The sequence below is a fragment of the Apium graveolens genome, chromosome 2 (assembly GCF_009905375.1).
Source record: "Apium graveolens cultivar Ventura chromosome 2, ASM990537v1, whole genome shotgun sequence".
NCBI classification, from domain to species: Eukaryota; Viridiplantae; Streptophyta; class Magnoliopsida; order Apiales; family Apiaceae; genus Apium; species Apium graveolens.
Genome location: NC_133648.1, coordinates 64,640,411 through 64,655,942, shown reverse-complemented (window position 1 = coordinate 64,655,942; position 15,532 = coordinate 64,640,411). Strand labels below are relative to the sequence as shown.

General features: G+C 38.8%; 2 protein-coding genes across 2 annotated transcripts; one reads left to right on the top strand and one right to left on the bottom strand.

The window, feature by feature from the left end:
* Nucleotides 1–37: 37 nt before the first annotated feature.
* On the top strand, nt 38–2,959 carry LOC141705965 (jasmonate-induced oxygenase 2-like). The gene is made up of 3 exons (XM_074508821.1): nt 38–597; nt 970–1,300; nt 2,426–2,959. The coding sequence occupies exons 1-3, from the start codon at nt 95–97 to the stop codon at nt 2,672–2,674; spliced, it is 1,083 nt and encodes a 360-aa protein (XP_074364922.1). The 5' UTR covers nt 38–94; the 3' UTR covers nt 2,675–2,959.
* Nucleotides 2,960–3,822: 863 nt separating this feature from the next.
* LOC141690324 (myb family transcription factor RLI1-like) lies at nt 3,823–5,256 on the bottom strand. Its single transcript, XM_074495075.1, has 4 exons — nt 5,151–5,256; nt 4,445–4,499; nt 4,230–4,299; nt 3,823–4,152 (listed from the first exon to the last, which is right to left on the bottom strand). The coding sequence occupies exons 1-4, from the start codon at nt 5,254–5,256 to the stop codon at nt 3,823–3,825; spliced, it is 561 nt and encodes a 186-aa protein (XP_074351176.1).
* Nucleotides 5,257–15,532: the final 10,276 nt, after the last annotated feature.

Below are 15,532 nucleotides of genomic sequence, written 5' to 3'. Positions count from 1 at the left end.
CAGCAGGCATTAACCAAAATATAAACATAAGCATCACCACTCTCCCTCTCTTCACTATCTATAATTTCTCTTTAATCCCTTTTGTTTTTCAGTCATGAACTGCTTACAGAGTTGGCCGGAACCGATTGTCCGAGTCCAATCCTTATCGGACAGTGGCATAAAAATAATTCCAGACCGCTACGTTAAAAAACCTACAGACAGACCTTCACTTTCACTAACCACTCCAATGCCTAATCACACTAATATTCCCATCATTGATCTCCAAAACCTTTTTTCTGACCAGCCTAGGTTACGTGCTGACACGGTAGCTGCCGTGGGCAAAGCATGCAAGGACTGGGGATTTTTCCAGGTGGTGAATCATGGTGTTAGTCACCAACTGATGGCGGAGACTCGAGAGGCTTGGAGAAAATTTTTCCACCTTCCGGTTGAAGAGAAACTAGCTTATGCCAATACGCCGACTACGTATGAAGGTTACGGAAGTAGGCTCGGAACCGAGAAAGGAGCCAAATTGGATTGGAGTGACTATTTCTTCCTTCATTTTCTTCCTACTAATCTCAAGGACCAGAATAAGTGGCCCAAGTTTCCTACCTCGTGTTGGTATGAAATTCTTATAATTTAACATGATACACATGATATTCTTAAGAGTATCGTAAAACTGTGAGAACTATATGTTGTGCACCGAAACGCAAAATGCGGAAACTTTGATTTCTCAATCCTCATATGAGACATGATTAATCTTTTTCATATCCTGTACAGAAATCACATGTATAACTACATAAACATGCAATTTTCTGCAACCCACTTAGAAAGTTGATCCGCGTCTAGTACTGAGTTGAAATTTACGTGCCTGCATGCATAACCATAACTTTTTTGTTTTTCTCGTTAGTTAAACCAGCTGAAAAATTAACACGCACACACACACACTGACGGAGAAGTACTAAACACGTGATTGGTAACCATTTTTTGCAGCGAACTGGTAGAGGACTACAATGCCGAATTGGCTGAACTTGCTGAAAAGCTGATGAAGGTTTTATCGACAAACCTGGGATTAGACGAAGATCAGCTTCAACAAGCTTTAGGAGGAGAAGAGGTTGGCGCTTCCTTAAGGGTGAATTTCTACCCAAAGTGCCCACAACCAGACCTCACTTTGGGGCTGTCGCCGCATTCGGATCCCGGGGCCTTGACTCTCCTCCTTGTCGACAACAATGTATCAGGACTTCAAGTGCGAAAAGATGAAAGTTGGATCACTGTTAAGCCTGCTCCTAATGCTATCATTGTCAATATAGGTGACCAAGTTCAGGTATATTATCTCTAATTAACTAGTAATTACAACATGTGCAAATATAAAAATCATGTTTTATAATAATTTGTACTCCTGCTTTAACTTTATGTATATGTCAAAGTGGAAGAAGCATAAATTTGACTTAAAGTCCTTGTGGAACTTGATATATAACCTTAACTACAAACTTATACTGAAAAGTCCTAATCCACGAGGAAGGACCGCAAGAGCATACACATTACGCATGTGTGTTTATATAACTTTAATATCAATATTTTCCCTTCAGAATCAGATTTTCTTACTGTAACGTATCCACCCAAATATTAATTAAAAAAATACGTCAAAACTATGACCAAGACACCCAAATTATTTTGTAAGCAATATTCGAACCAAGTAATGATCATATATAGTTTCTGCTTAACAACAAGTTTCTATCTTGAACCTCTGCATTTAGTTCATGATAATCTTTTTAAATGATTAGATGCACACAAATTTATTAAAAAGATAATATAAAAAAATAAGTATAGCTATGCTAATCTAGTAATCTGAGAGTACATTGCTTAATTAACTAAAATTGTTTTGAGACCATTGCATGCATGCATGCACAGTCATAACCTGAAGCACAGTGTCTAGGCAATTGCCGGGAAACATATATTTTAAGTAATTTGTTATGAAGTTTGCATTCATAATAGTTTCTTTGTCTCATATAATGAGAAAAACATAATTAATTGTCATAAATATTAGTAGAATTCATTACATATAACATGGATAATATACCTGACACCAAATAATGAAAATTGTCTAACAAACAAAAAAGTATGGCTATGCTGGTTTATATTCATGGTACCTAGAATCATTACACACTTACACACAAGAAACTTTAAGTCAATAAACACCACCTAGCAGATAATCTTCGCGTAATTACACAAACAAAAAATGTTAATTTCCTTTTAGGGGTAAATCTTTTAATGTCACAGTTTTTCACATGACGTGCACTGGTCTGTTAAGATTCGAACCCTCGATGTGTTTTCGTTTTCGGGATGGATTCATCAAACAGGACTATATAATTGGTAGAGCAGTATATTATTGTACCTAATTTCATTACTTTAAACCGTTTATAATGTGTAACTTGTTCCTGTAACACAGGTGCTAAGTAATGGAAATTACAAGAGTGTGGAACACAGAGTGATAGTAAATTCAGCTGCAGAACGAGTTTCTCTTGCTTTCTTTTATAATCCCAAGGGAGATAAAACTATCGAACCTATTAAGGAGCTCATTACAGAGAACTCTCCTTGTTTATATCTCCCCATGACTTTCAATGAATACAGAACTTTTATCAGAACAAGAGGACCTTGTGGAAAATCTCAGGTTGAATCACTCAAGTCACCGCGATAATTATTAAGCAAATGTTCTTAAGCTTTATAAAGCATGATTAAGTTAATAAAGAGATGCAGTGAGAATGCTTCATTTGAAATTGCAGCTGTATATCATATAAACCTTGGTTATATATGCTGTTTTTTTTCTAAATGGGTGGTCTATTAGGCCTATATGCATTAAAACATGCAAGAGTTAGCAGAGAAAAGAGGAAAATGTCAATGTAAAATATAGAATAAAATACCTACTGGGCTTTATGAGCATGGAAGTATATACTCTATCAGAATTGAAACATGTTATCAGTTAATTTAATTGGCCTTCAACATTGATTGTGTTTGAATGATTAATCTTGTAAAAATATGGTTTTGCTGATTTACAGTAATATAGTGTTCAAATGAGGAAGTCTAGAGATGACGGCATATTTGTCTCACCTTTACTGTTTAAAATTTTAATACTAAAAAACATGCTACAATTAGATATTAGTTTGTTCTAAAAATAATTGACAGATTGCACATACCTTGTCAGTGAAAAATATATACCAGTCCTCTTTTAGTCTTTAAAGTACAGAAAAGGATGCAAAGTTGCTCATATTTTGGCGATTAATTCTTAAAATTCAATGTATCTACCAAGTGTTGGATTGAGAATTATATCTAAAACTCTTCCAAATGACTCGATGGATATGTGATATGAAGTTCTTGTATTTTCTTGTGTTAGTTTTCTTGGTTGCTCAAGGGGGAAAAAACTCAATTCTACTTACGCAGTTCAGCTGGACAGTTACACCATCCCTGTTTACCGAAGTCTGCATTAAGATCGACATATACCAAGGACAACTTAATGAGAGAGACTCTAAGAGAACTAACTAGTTAAACTTGAGAATAAATCCTAATCCACATTAGCAATAAGTTGCAATATTCACATCTGTAAGGAAACAAACGATGTTTATTTAATTTGTGCTTACTATTAAGTCGGTTAGATCTTATTTATAATATGATCAAGTTTCTTGTACAGTGTAGAGGTACAAAAATTCATTTCTCTTAAAGCTACTGAACGCAAAACTGCAACCTTGTATTGACAAAATGGAGGATATCATGGCATTAGAGGTGACTAGCAATCAACCAACAGCAGGATTCCGCGGAAAGCATATTTGGAGACCCACCACATGGTATTCTTCAACCTCTAGGCACAAACATGAGTTGTTGTGCACGAGATCCTGGAGCAAAATTTTTACATCTTGGCAGTGCAACATCTTTCTGATCAACATGAAGCCTCTTCGGTCCTTGCAACTTCTCATCAGACCTTATGACAAAACTTTCAATGTCTGAATCAGATTCAGATTCTTTAATTTCAGACACCAACTCTTTAAGACGGTATGGAAATGAAATGGGAATGAAAGCTTTGCTAGGCTTTACATTAGTATTTGACCTGCTTTTATACTCCTCAGCAATTCTCTCAAGGAACCTCCCCTGAGCTTCGACTTTAACCTTCAGATTCCTCTGGACCTTAATAATATATACATTTGAAACTATTAAAACTTGATTTTTGTCTACCAGGTCTATTTAAGTAAAAAATATGGCACCTCATTTTGATCACTCAATCGCCTGTGCACTCCTATTTGCATCCGTAATGCTTCATGAAGCTGAGCACCACTGCATATATGAAGATGACCGTGTTTAAGATACAATAATGAAATTTCTAACTATAAGCCTTGAACTATGCTACCTAAAGAGACACTGGTAAAGATGTAATAATGAAAAGAGTAACTACAAGCCAAAAAGAAAAATAACAACTCACGCAGTTTCACTGAAATTTGGCAATATGTGTGAATTGCTTCTCGGAAACTTGTTCTCTGCATTTACACAGAATTAATAGAATTAAATATAGGGACTTGCAAGATGAAGAGCTATTGCTTCGATTCTCAAGAAAGAAAAAAGATAAATTTAAGAACTCACTATTGGGTGTTTCTGGAACAAATTTAGACATCCTGTAATTCTGAAGATCGAAAGGAAAAGCAATTACATTAATAAATCGACAAATTCAAGCTGACATGTTATAAACAAAAAAAAATCTATGTTCATGAATTTTGAATTGTGCAACAATAAAAACGACAATGCAAATCAAAATGACTGTAAATAATGAATCATTAAATAAATTAGCAGTCATGCTCAAAGTATGGCCTGTGGTATCCCCTTCTGGATAAGATCGTGTCAAGTTCCCAACAAAACAATTCCAGTGTCGTATAACATGAACGCATAAAAATCAACAAGCACAAGAAGGTGGACATCACACACCTGTAAGTGACTCTTGACATGGTAGATTGTTAGGCCAGGAATACCCATGGCATTCAAGATACCTTTTGGTGTCACCCCTGAAAGAAACTTTTTCTTTATTACTTGGTGATTGCTAACTAATTTATGTTACTGAAAAAGATCAGGAATAAAACCTAGGAACACGATGCATGCATCAGTGATTATAGGATTAGTTTCAACGTTGCACTTACTATCAGGACCTCCAAGCTGATTAACTGTATTTTCAAAGAGATTGTGCAGCTCTTGTGTCCATTTCAGTCGCTCTTTTCCTGCACCACCAGATCTACTTAAATCCATGTTGGAAATGCAAACCCACTTAGGTGCTGCGCAAAAATCACCCAATCTATGATCTACACAGATGATAACTCTACAAATAAGCTGACATTCATCAAATTTTATAGAAACTCCAGGCACTATGGTAGAACAATGTTTCGGAGATGCTAAAATCTGTACGCAGAATCAAGCAGAGACAGAGTCCACCATTTTGCAAACTAAGTTCTCTAGTTTACTTCACCTGGTGAAGATAATCAAATTTATGACCTGAATTTGGATTTTAAGAAATTGGCAGCCGTACAGAATGGAGTCGGTAAAGTTAAAATTAACCATTTGAATATTTCAGTTTAAGTATACAAGTGAACTTATTAGCATGTATTCATATCATCTGTACGGCTGTGCCCAGTAACAAAACAGGAGACACTCTGCAGAGGTACATACTGAAGTATCTGACAAGAATACAAGTAATTTGTATACTGAAGTAAGCAATTTGTATATACAAGTAGCGACGAGAGACGATGAGTCAAAAATCACATCAATTTCGTCACAGTAAGTTCTATAGATTAATTATATAGCATCAACTTACGTCTACTACTTTGTGAGCCACCAAATGAACACTAGCTGTAAAGACCCCCAACAATGTGTTAATGATAGTGCTAATGTCCTCACATTCTTCATTCAATATTGGATTTGTATAGTTTTTATGCTCTCAGCGTTGGGAGGTGTTATTTCCAGAAACTTTCCACTACACCATCTCTCGCAAATGTCACAGCCAGTACAACGCTCATCTACATTGCAATTTCAGTAACTCCCACAAGCCTTTCACTGTGTTCATCTTCATCTTCCTGATAACCTACATGTGCATAACTGTGTTCTCCAATTAAAAGATTACTTTGGTGAACAAATTATAAATTAAATGGCAAAAGCGCAACTTCCAACATATGTTAGTTGATCTCAAATAATTAGCTATCTCACTATTAATCGCATAATTACAAATCAATAAACATTAGATGTCTCCCAAAAATGAAGATTTTTGGAGGAGCTAACTCAAAATAGTTTTCTAATGTCACGTGTCGACTTATAGTAATTCATTGGTTGTGGAGGGATTTGGGATATATAAGAGTTCATATTTATGTGACCAAATTCAACTTTGTTAACAGCTGTTATGGATTAAAAACTAATATATATAATTGCTGTAATACTAAGGAACGTGAGCTTTAAAACTCGATTTTGACTGCTCTTGTGTTTTTTGATTTAATCTGTCTTAACAAGATGTCTACGTACCTTACTGATTGCCAAGGATCAAGTCAAAAAACGTAGTTCTTATTTGTGGGGTGAGACCCCTTATATAGGTGTGAGAGTCCTTAAATTGGACTTGGTATAGGAGACTTGGTGGTCAAGTCTCTGAATTAGGATAGACTTAGGAGTCCTAGGGAGTAGGAAGCTGATTCCTTATTCCATCAGGTTCCTTGGAGGCCAATCTACATGGATTTATATCTCCACTAGAACTTATCTTAATAGCTATTTTTCTCCCTTATTTATTAATTACGAAATTAATAAATAATCAGGGTTTTTGGGCCGTCTTTGTTCCATCAGGCCTGATCTGGTCCGTCAGGCCTGATCAACATGTTAACCTTTCTGGTCTGAATGTCATACATCTTTTTATTGAGCCTCGCAGCCCAAACTGTAATATTTAATTATGCAATCAGGGTTTATTTATCCCTATCATTTACCCCCCAACTTTTGGGAAACCGTATAAGATTTCGCAAAAGTTAAGTTCATTTATTCCCTTACAGGGTTTCGTTTTTCTGTGTAAAGTGTGGAGCGACCTACACGTTTACAACGATTTTTCCTTCTATTCAGGAATTATCCTAATCTCCAGGAATTTTTCCTTTAATTCCAGGATTTTTCCCTAATTTTCTGGATTTTCCCTAATTTTCAGGGATTTATCCTTAATTTTTTGGATTTTTCCCTAATTTCTGAAAATACCAACATTTTTCAGAAAATACTTTAAGGAATTTCCCTATTTTTCTGGATTTTCCCTTAATTTCTGGGATTTATCCTTATTTTCTGCCTTAAAATCGATCAGGGTGTATACCAAATCGATCAGGATTCCTGATCGGTTTCGATCAGGATCCTGATCGAACTAGCTCAGGAAATAACATTCTGGTCGATTGGATCTTCGATCAGGATCTATGCGGAATCGTTCAGGATACCTGATCGATTTCGATCAGGATTCTGATCGAACTGGCCTTCAAAGTGACACTCTAGTCGATTAAATCTTCGACCAGGATCTACGCAGGATCGATCAGGAATCCTGATCGATTTCGATCAGGATTCTGATCGATTTCGATCAGGATTCTGATCGAACTAAATGAACTTTTACCCCCCTGATCGAATAAAATATCGATCAGGATTTTCTCTTCTGTCGATCAGGACTCTGATCGAACTAAGTGAATTTCTACCCTTTTGTTCGATTGAAATATCGATCAGGATTTAATTCTTTGTCGATCAGGACTCTGATCGAATTTAATAGGTTTCTTCCCTTTTGGTCGAATGAAATATCGATCAGGATTTACTTCTTTATCGATCAGGACTCTGATTGAATTCAATAGATTTCTTCCCTTTTGGTCGAATGAGATATCGATCAGGATTTACTTCTTTGTCAATCAGGACTCTGATCGAACCATCTTAAAATTCTGGTCGATTTTCGACCCTTCATTTTCCATGGGAGCTTCTAGATTATTCCTGATATTTCTGGTAGATGGGCTTTTAGGTTGGGCCTGGCTAAATGGGCCTAAAAATGCCTCGTATTCCGAACTTTGCGCCTATATAAGTGTAGTGTGAAGTGAGAATCCTTCACTTCACTTCACATTTCTCATACTTTCTCTCACAATTCTCTCTAGAGTTCTCCCTTTGAGAAGGCGATTTTCGGCGACCACAGCCACCGCAGCTCCACCTTTCTCAAGTTTTTCTGGGTTTTAAGCATTCAACCGAAGCATATCAATGGCGGATCGTGACTTGGCTCGTTTGCAGAAGATGAATGTTTCTAAGAGAGGTACAAACATTCAAATTCAATCTCCGTATACTTCCCTAATTGATATGATTAACTCTAGAGGTGATAAATATCCCTCTCTATCTGAGTTAGATTCGTATAACCATGGTAACACCTTTCATGAGTTAGATGGTAGAATCGAGTCCATGAACACCCTGTACAGACTTCCACCCCACCTTAGGATTACTCCAGCCGCCCCTGGAGATAGGACATGTAACTGGGAGGGGGATACCTTATTTATTTATCGAGGAGCCCTGACCGCGGGTCTTAGGTTCCCATTCCATAAATTTATTCCTCGCTTACTCGCTGATGTACAAATCAACCCTTGTCAACTCCCTCCTAATGCTAGGAGGAACATTATCTGTTTTATGGTCCTTTGTCTTAGAAACAATTTTCCTCTTTCCGTAGCTGTCTTTAGGAAAGTTTTCCAATTCTATAATAGCTCCATGAGTCAACCGGGTTGGGTTTTAATTCGTCAACGGCCCAAAATCCCCCATATCTTTGATAGTAATTCCATAGTTGAGAACAACCCCAAATGGAGGGATGAGTTCGTTAGGCTGACCTGGGCCGGGGGTGATTGGGCCGCACTCTTCCGTAGGCCCTTTTGCAAAGTGTCAGATGGGAGTCCAGGTAGCATCAGGTTATTTGATGAGGAGGAGGTGGCCTATCAAGCCTTAATTTCAGATGATGGGAAAACAGACACCTGGACCCTCTTAGAGGAGTTTTCCTTGAAGAAAGTTGGTCTCTCTCAGGCTAGTGATAAGGGTAAATTTATAACTGGATAGCTATTTTTCCTTCCCTTTAACTGTAACATTTTATCTCCTGCAATTTAATATTCCTTCTATCTTTTTCTTTCAGCTTGCGAGGCCATCAATAACGTCAACAGACCCAAGGAAGGGGAGTCTGGCCGCCATAAGAGGGCCAAGCTAAACAGGGACCCCAGGAGCAAGCCTGACGGTCCTACTTTCCTTAAGCCCCACATCCCGGTGGTCGAGCTGGGAGACGATGTGGATCCTCCACTTAAGGCACATTCCTTCAGGCCTAACTGGGGCTTCAGGAGGAGCGATACGGTGGTTGGATCCACCAAACATGCTAAGGATTGGTCGTAGCATTCCATCACTCCCCACGATTTTACTGACATTTTTACGGGGAGTGATATCGAGACTATTGAGCTTCTGGGTTCTCAAGCCCAAGCTGCGGTAACTTTCTTTTTTCTTTTTTCTTTTTTCTTTGAATTCCAACTTTCTCGTATTTCAACGAACTTATGTTAACTCATATTTCTTTGCAGAGTAATACCTACTTCCAGGCGGCCCTCCATCAGGCTAGGTCCTGGAAGGGTAACTCTGATGAGTTTGAGAAGGAGCTGAAGAAATGGGAGGAGAGAGCCAAGGTCCCGGAGAAGAAGCTGGACACGAAGAAAGAGGAGCTGGCTAAGGCTCACTCCGAGCTGGTGAAACTTAGGAGCGATAAGGATAAGCTCATTGATGACTACATGGATTCTGACAAGTTTAAGAATCTCATGGAGATTCATGATGAGGGTCTTTATTCCCTACAGTTTACTCAGGGATGGGATGCGGCCGTAAAGGCGGTTTCTGAGAGGCATCCGGGCTTAGTCGACTCTAAGGACTTTATAAGTCCTGAGCAGGCTGAGATGGAGGACAGCATAGATGCCCTCTTCAACTCCCCTCAGCCAGGTGATCGCATCTTGGATCCTAACACTGCTTCTCCTCCCGCTTCTCCTGCGAAGGATGCTGAAGGTGCTGATAAGGAGCAAGAGAATGAAGGCTCCCGCATGGAGGAGTAGTTTTATCATTTTGTAATTTTATCCTTAACTTATGTCTGGACTTTTGTTTGTATCAAAACTTATTACCCTCCGGGGTTATTTTATATGCTACTTTCCTTATTCGCATCTTTCTCCTTTATCTTTCCGATACTTTAGTATGCATTCAAACTTAGACTAATTGGCCATACAAGTACTATCAAAACTCAAACATCCATAGGTTGAAATAATTTCGAACTCTTCAATTTGAAGTCTGGTTTTTCAAAACCTTACATAATATGGGTTCGACCCTTAACAATAATAACTTGAAAATGTAAATTCTAATGGAATATAAAATCCTATGCAAGCAAAGCTTCAAGGTGCTTTTCAACCTACTTGTCATCCAAACAAGTGAGAATCGTATTCAATTGCCTACACATAGTAAACCTTCAGGTTTTGTGCATGCCAAGTTCTTGGGACTTCAAAACCATCCATTATCTCCAGCTTGTAGGTTCCTCTACCTTGAACGCTCTTGACTTTGTACGGCCCTTCCCAATTCGGGGCAAGCTTCCCTTTCTGTCCTACCCCAGAAGCTTCTATCTTCCTCAAGACTAGGTCACCTTGTTTAAAGAACCTTTCTTTAACCCTTAGGTTGTAGTAGAATGAAGCCTTCTTCTGATACTCTACTATCTTTGCATGTGCCCCATCTCGCACTTCATCGATTAAGTCCAGAGCCAACCTTTGTCCTTCCTCATTTTCCTCAGCATTGAAAGCCTGAATCCTTGGAGAAGAATGTGATATCTCCACGGGAACAACTGCTTCTGCCCCATATGCCAACATGAAGGGGGTTGCTCCAGTAGTGACTCTACAGGTAGTCCTATAGGCCCATAATATTGGAAGTATCTCATCCATCCAATTATTTCTTGATTTCTCGATCCTCTTCTTTAGTCCATCCAAGATTATTCGATTTGCTACCTCCGCTTGCCCATTGGCTTGCGGGTGAGCCACAGAGGTGAACCGTAACTCAATTTCATTTTCTTCACAATACTTCTTAAATTCCTCGTTTTTAAACTGTGTTCCATTGTCGGTGACTAGGATACGGGGAATTCCATACCGGCACATAATATTTTCCCACAGGAATTGTGCAACCTGCTTAGTTGTGATCTTGGCCAAAGGTTTGGCTTCAATCCATTTGGTGAAATAATCAATGGCTATAATTAGGAACTTTCTTTGTGCCGTGGCCATGGGGAAAGGCCCTAGAATATCCATCCCCCACATAGCAAAGGGAATAGGCGAGTTGATAGAGGTCAGCATCTCGGAGGGTTGTCTAACAATTGGTGCATGCTTTTGACAGCGATCACACTTTTTCACATATTCTTTGGCATCAGCCATCATTTCTGGCCAATAGAAGCCTAAACGGGTTATCTTATGAGCCAAGGCCCTGCCCCCCAAGTGTTGCCCATAAATACCTTCATGCACTTCCTCCAGAGCCAAGCATGCCTCATCGGGCTTGAGACACCTCAAGTAAGGAACCATGAAAGATCTTTTATACAGAATCTCATCTATCAAAGAGTACCTTAGTGCTCGAACAGTTAACTTCCATGCTTCAGTTGCATCGCTTGGCAACCAACCGATTTGAATGTTAGCCTTGATGGGATCAATCCATGACGTCCCCAGGCCTACGGGAGCCACAAGCTTAACATCTATGCTTCGTGTCTTCAAAATACGGAAGTACACACTTCCTGAACTTTCTTCTATCTCAGATGAAGCAAACTTTGATAACGCATCTGCCTTAGCATTTTCTTCCCTTGGAATGCGTTCAACATGGCATTCATTAAATTGGGTCATCACAGCCCTTACTAGGCGGACATACTTAGCCATCGTATCATCCCTTGCCTCAAATTCTCCCTTTATCTGGGATATGATCAGTTTCGAGTCTCCACAGACCTTTAAGTTTTTGACTCTAAGTGTCCCAGCTAGGCCAAGGCCAGCTATCAGGGCTTCATATTCTACCTCATTATTTGTGGTTGGGAAGTCTAGCTTCATAGCATACTCAATTAAGAACCCATCAGGGCTTTGTAATACCAATCCTGCTCTACTGGAGTTTGTTTTTGATGCTCCATCAAAATAGAGAACCCAATACTCTTTCTCCTTATCATCCTTTTCTCTGTCCCCATTATCGACTCCCTTATCTTGCGGTATGGTATCTTCCTTCCCCCCAACTTCTTGGTTGGGTATGGTACATTCCACCACGAAGTCAGCTAATGCCTGGGCTTTTATTGCCATTCGCGGCTTATACTTGAGGCCGAATTCTCCCAGCTCTATTGCCCACTTAATCAATCTCCCACTTGCCTTGGGACTGTGAATGATATTTCTCAGTGGTTGATTTGTTGGCACCTCAATCTGATGAGCCTGAAAGTAAGGACGCAGTTTTCTCGAAGCCATTACCAAGGCTAGAGCAAATTTCTCAATAGTTGAATAATTCAACTCAGCACCATGCAGAATTTTGCTGACATAATATACGGGTTTCTGGACTTTCAGCTCCTCCTTAACCAACACCGCGCTCAAGGCGCTCTCTGAAACAGCCAAGTACAAGAATAAAACTTCACTCAAAGATGGTTTGGCTAACAACGGGGCCTGAGCCATATATTTCTTTAACTCTTCGAATGCCTTCTGGTTTTCCTCATTCCATACAAAGTCCTTGATGTTCTTTAGTGACTTGAAGAATGACAGGCACTTGTCTCCTGACTTGGAGATGAATCGTCCTAGCGCAACAACCTTTCCTGTGAGCTTCTGAACATCCTTGACGGTTTTTGGTGGTTCCATGTCTAGGATTGCCTTTATTTTGTCAGGGTTAGCCTCTATCCCCCTCTTGGAGACCATTAATCCCAAAAATTTTCCAGATCCTACTCCGAAAGCACATTTTGTAGGGTTTAACATCATCTTATGGTACCTCAGAACATCAAAAGCTTCCCTCAAATGGGTTATATGATCAGTCTTTGCCAGACTCTTGACTAACATGTCATCAACATAGACTTCCATAGTCTTACCAATAAGGTCCTTAAAAATTTTATTTACCAACCTTTGATAGGTGGCTCCTGCATTCTTAAGACCAAATGCCATAACAAGATAATAATAAACACCAAAATCAGTGATGAATGATACATTTGGAATGTCATCCTTATGCATTTTGATCTGGTTGTATCCGCTAAATCCATCCATGAAACTCAGCATCTCATGCCCAACAGTGGCATCAATCAAAGTATCAATATTTGGCGACGGAAAACAGTCTTTAGGGCATGCATCATTCAGATCAGTGAAGTCTATACACATCCTCCACTTCCCATTAGCCTTCTTCACCATTACAGGGTTTGCTAACCACTCCGGAAATTGAATCTCCTCAATGAAACCAGCTTCTAAGAGCTTTTCTACTTCCTGTTTTATAGCCTCTTGTCTTTCCGGGGCAAAATTTCTTTTCTTTTGTTTCACTGTCTTCCGGCTTGGATCCACATTTAACTTGTGAGTAATCAGCTCCGGGTCTATGCCTGACATATCAGCTGCTGACCACGCAAACACATCACTATTTTCTTGCAAAAATTTCACCAACTTCCCTCTAAGGGGCTCCTCTAATGTGGCTCCAATGAAAGTCATCCTCTCAGGATTCTCGGGGTCTAAAGGAACCGAAACCAAGTCTTCTGCTGGCTTTCCTCTCTTCTCGTCATTTTCTCGGACATCCATATCTTCAATAGGAAGAACCTGCCCCCGACTCCATCTGCCCTCAAAGAGGCCACATAACAGCTTCTAGCCATTTTTTGATCTCCTCTCTCTTCTCCAATCCCGTTCCGGGTGGGAAACTTTGTTAGTCCCTTAACAATATAGCAAGAATTACAGAAGGGGGGTTGAATGGAATTCTTGAACCTTTTTCTTGAAATAAAAATGTTCAACTCGATTATGGATATATTTGTTTTGATTAGCACAATGCGGAATGTAAACTTGAATGAATCAAAACATAAGTAATTAAAAACAAGAGTCTTTAAAAACTTTCTGGTGGATTTAAACAATTCCACCAAAGATATATTTAATATATCGAGAGGACTCTGTGTGCAGAAATGCTCACAGCTGCTTACAAAAAATAGAACTGCTAAGAACACAGGAAATGCGCTTACAAAGATTTCTCTGTTGTTGTTTCTTAGCTCTCTCAGTTTTTTTCTATTTGCTACTCTCTTGGCTTATATATTACCAAGATTACAAAGTCAAAAGAATGGAACAAATATAAAACCTAACAGTCTTGATCTTTGCTATTTTTCGTCCTCTATTACCCAGTTAATGGGCTTCCACAGTGTACTTGTGTCCAACTCAACGGCTGTGTGTCAGCTTTCACTGTTCAACTGATGTTTGAATCTTGATATGATCATCTGTCGACTTTCAGATCATCCGTCGATGTCTTAATTGATCATCCGTCGACTGCTATGTTAAACATCCGTTGATAGTCATTTGATCATCCGTCGAAGCTTTGTTAAGCATCCGTTGGTAGCTATTTTGGTCATCCGTCGAAGCTTTGTTAATCATCCGTTGGTAGCTATTTTGTCACTTGACTTCATTTCACTTATACAGAATTACAAGACTTTGCTTATGTACAGTTAATCAACCTATTCTGCATATCTAGTTAAAGTCAACATGACTTATATGCTACTCCAGATTCTATACAAAGGTGCATACAACACTATGCTACAAACTTATTATTACATAAGCTACTCACTCGATGGATAATAAGTTAATCATCCGTCGGGACTATAATGAGTTATCCGTCGAGACTATAATTCTTATCCGTCGAGTGCTACATTATTTCACTAAGTAGAATCTACTTAGATGTTTTGTTTAGGTAATCATCAAGTACTCAATATATTCACAACAATCTCCCCCAATTTATGTCTACTGGAATTGTAGCCATAAATTAAGAGATACTTGATGATAACAAAACATCCTAAACATATATTTTTAAAGATAAGTAGATAGAACTGAAAGTGTTTCCATTTAAAAAATGTACAAGGTTTGGCTCACAGTCAGTTCAAGATGCTCCTCTAGTCTGAGCAGATTTTTCTAGATTCTTGAAGGTCTGGATCTTCTTCCAAGCTTTCTGTTGTTTTCTTCAATTTGATTCTGGAACTGTCTGTGGAATTCTAATTCATCAGATTTTGAGAGATCTAATATTTTTTACATCTCCAAGAGAGTCTCATTGCTAGAGATACTCAATTGGTCTTCTAATCTGAAGAATCTTCTCACACCCTTGTCATCCATGAATTCCATCAGCCAGTAGGGCCTTAGATGCACTCTTCTCCCTGTGTATGGGATGATAAGAGTTTTGGGTAGTGCATCTTTGGCTCTAACACTCCTTAGCTCTTCAATCTTCTTCAATACTAATCTTCTTGCAGTTACATTGAACCCAAAGTTTTTCTTGAAGGATGAATAGACTTTGATCAACACAG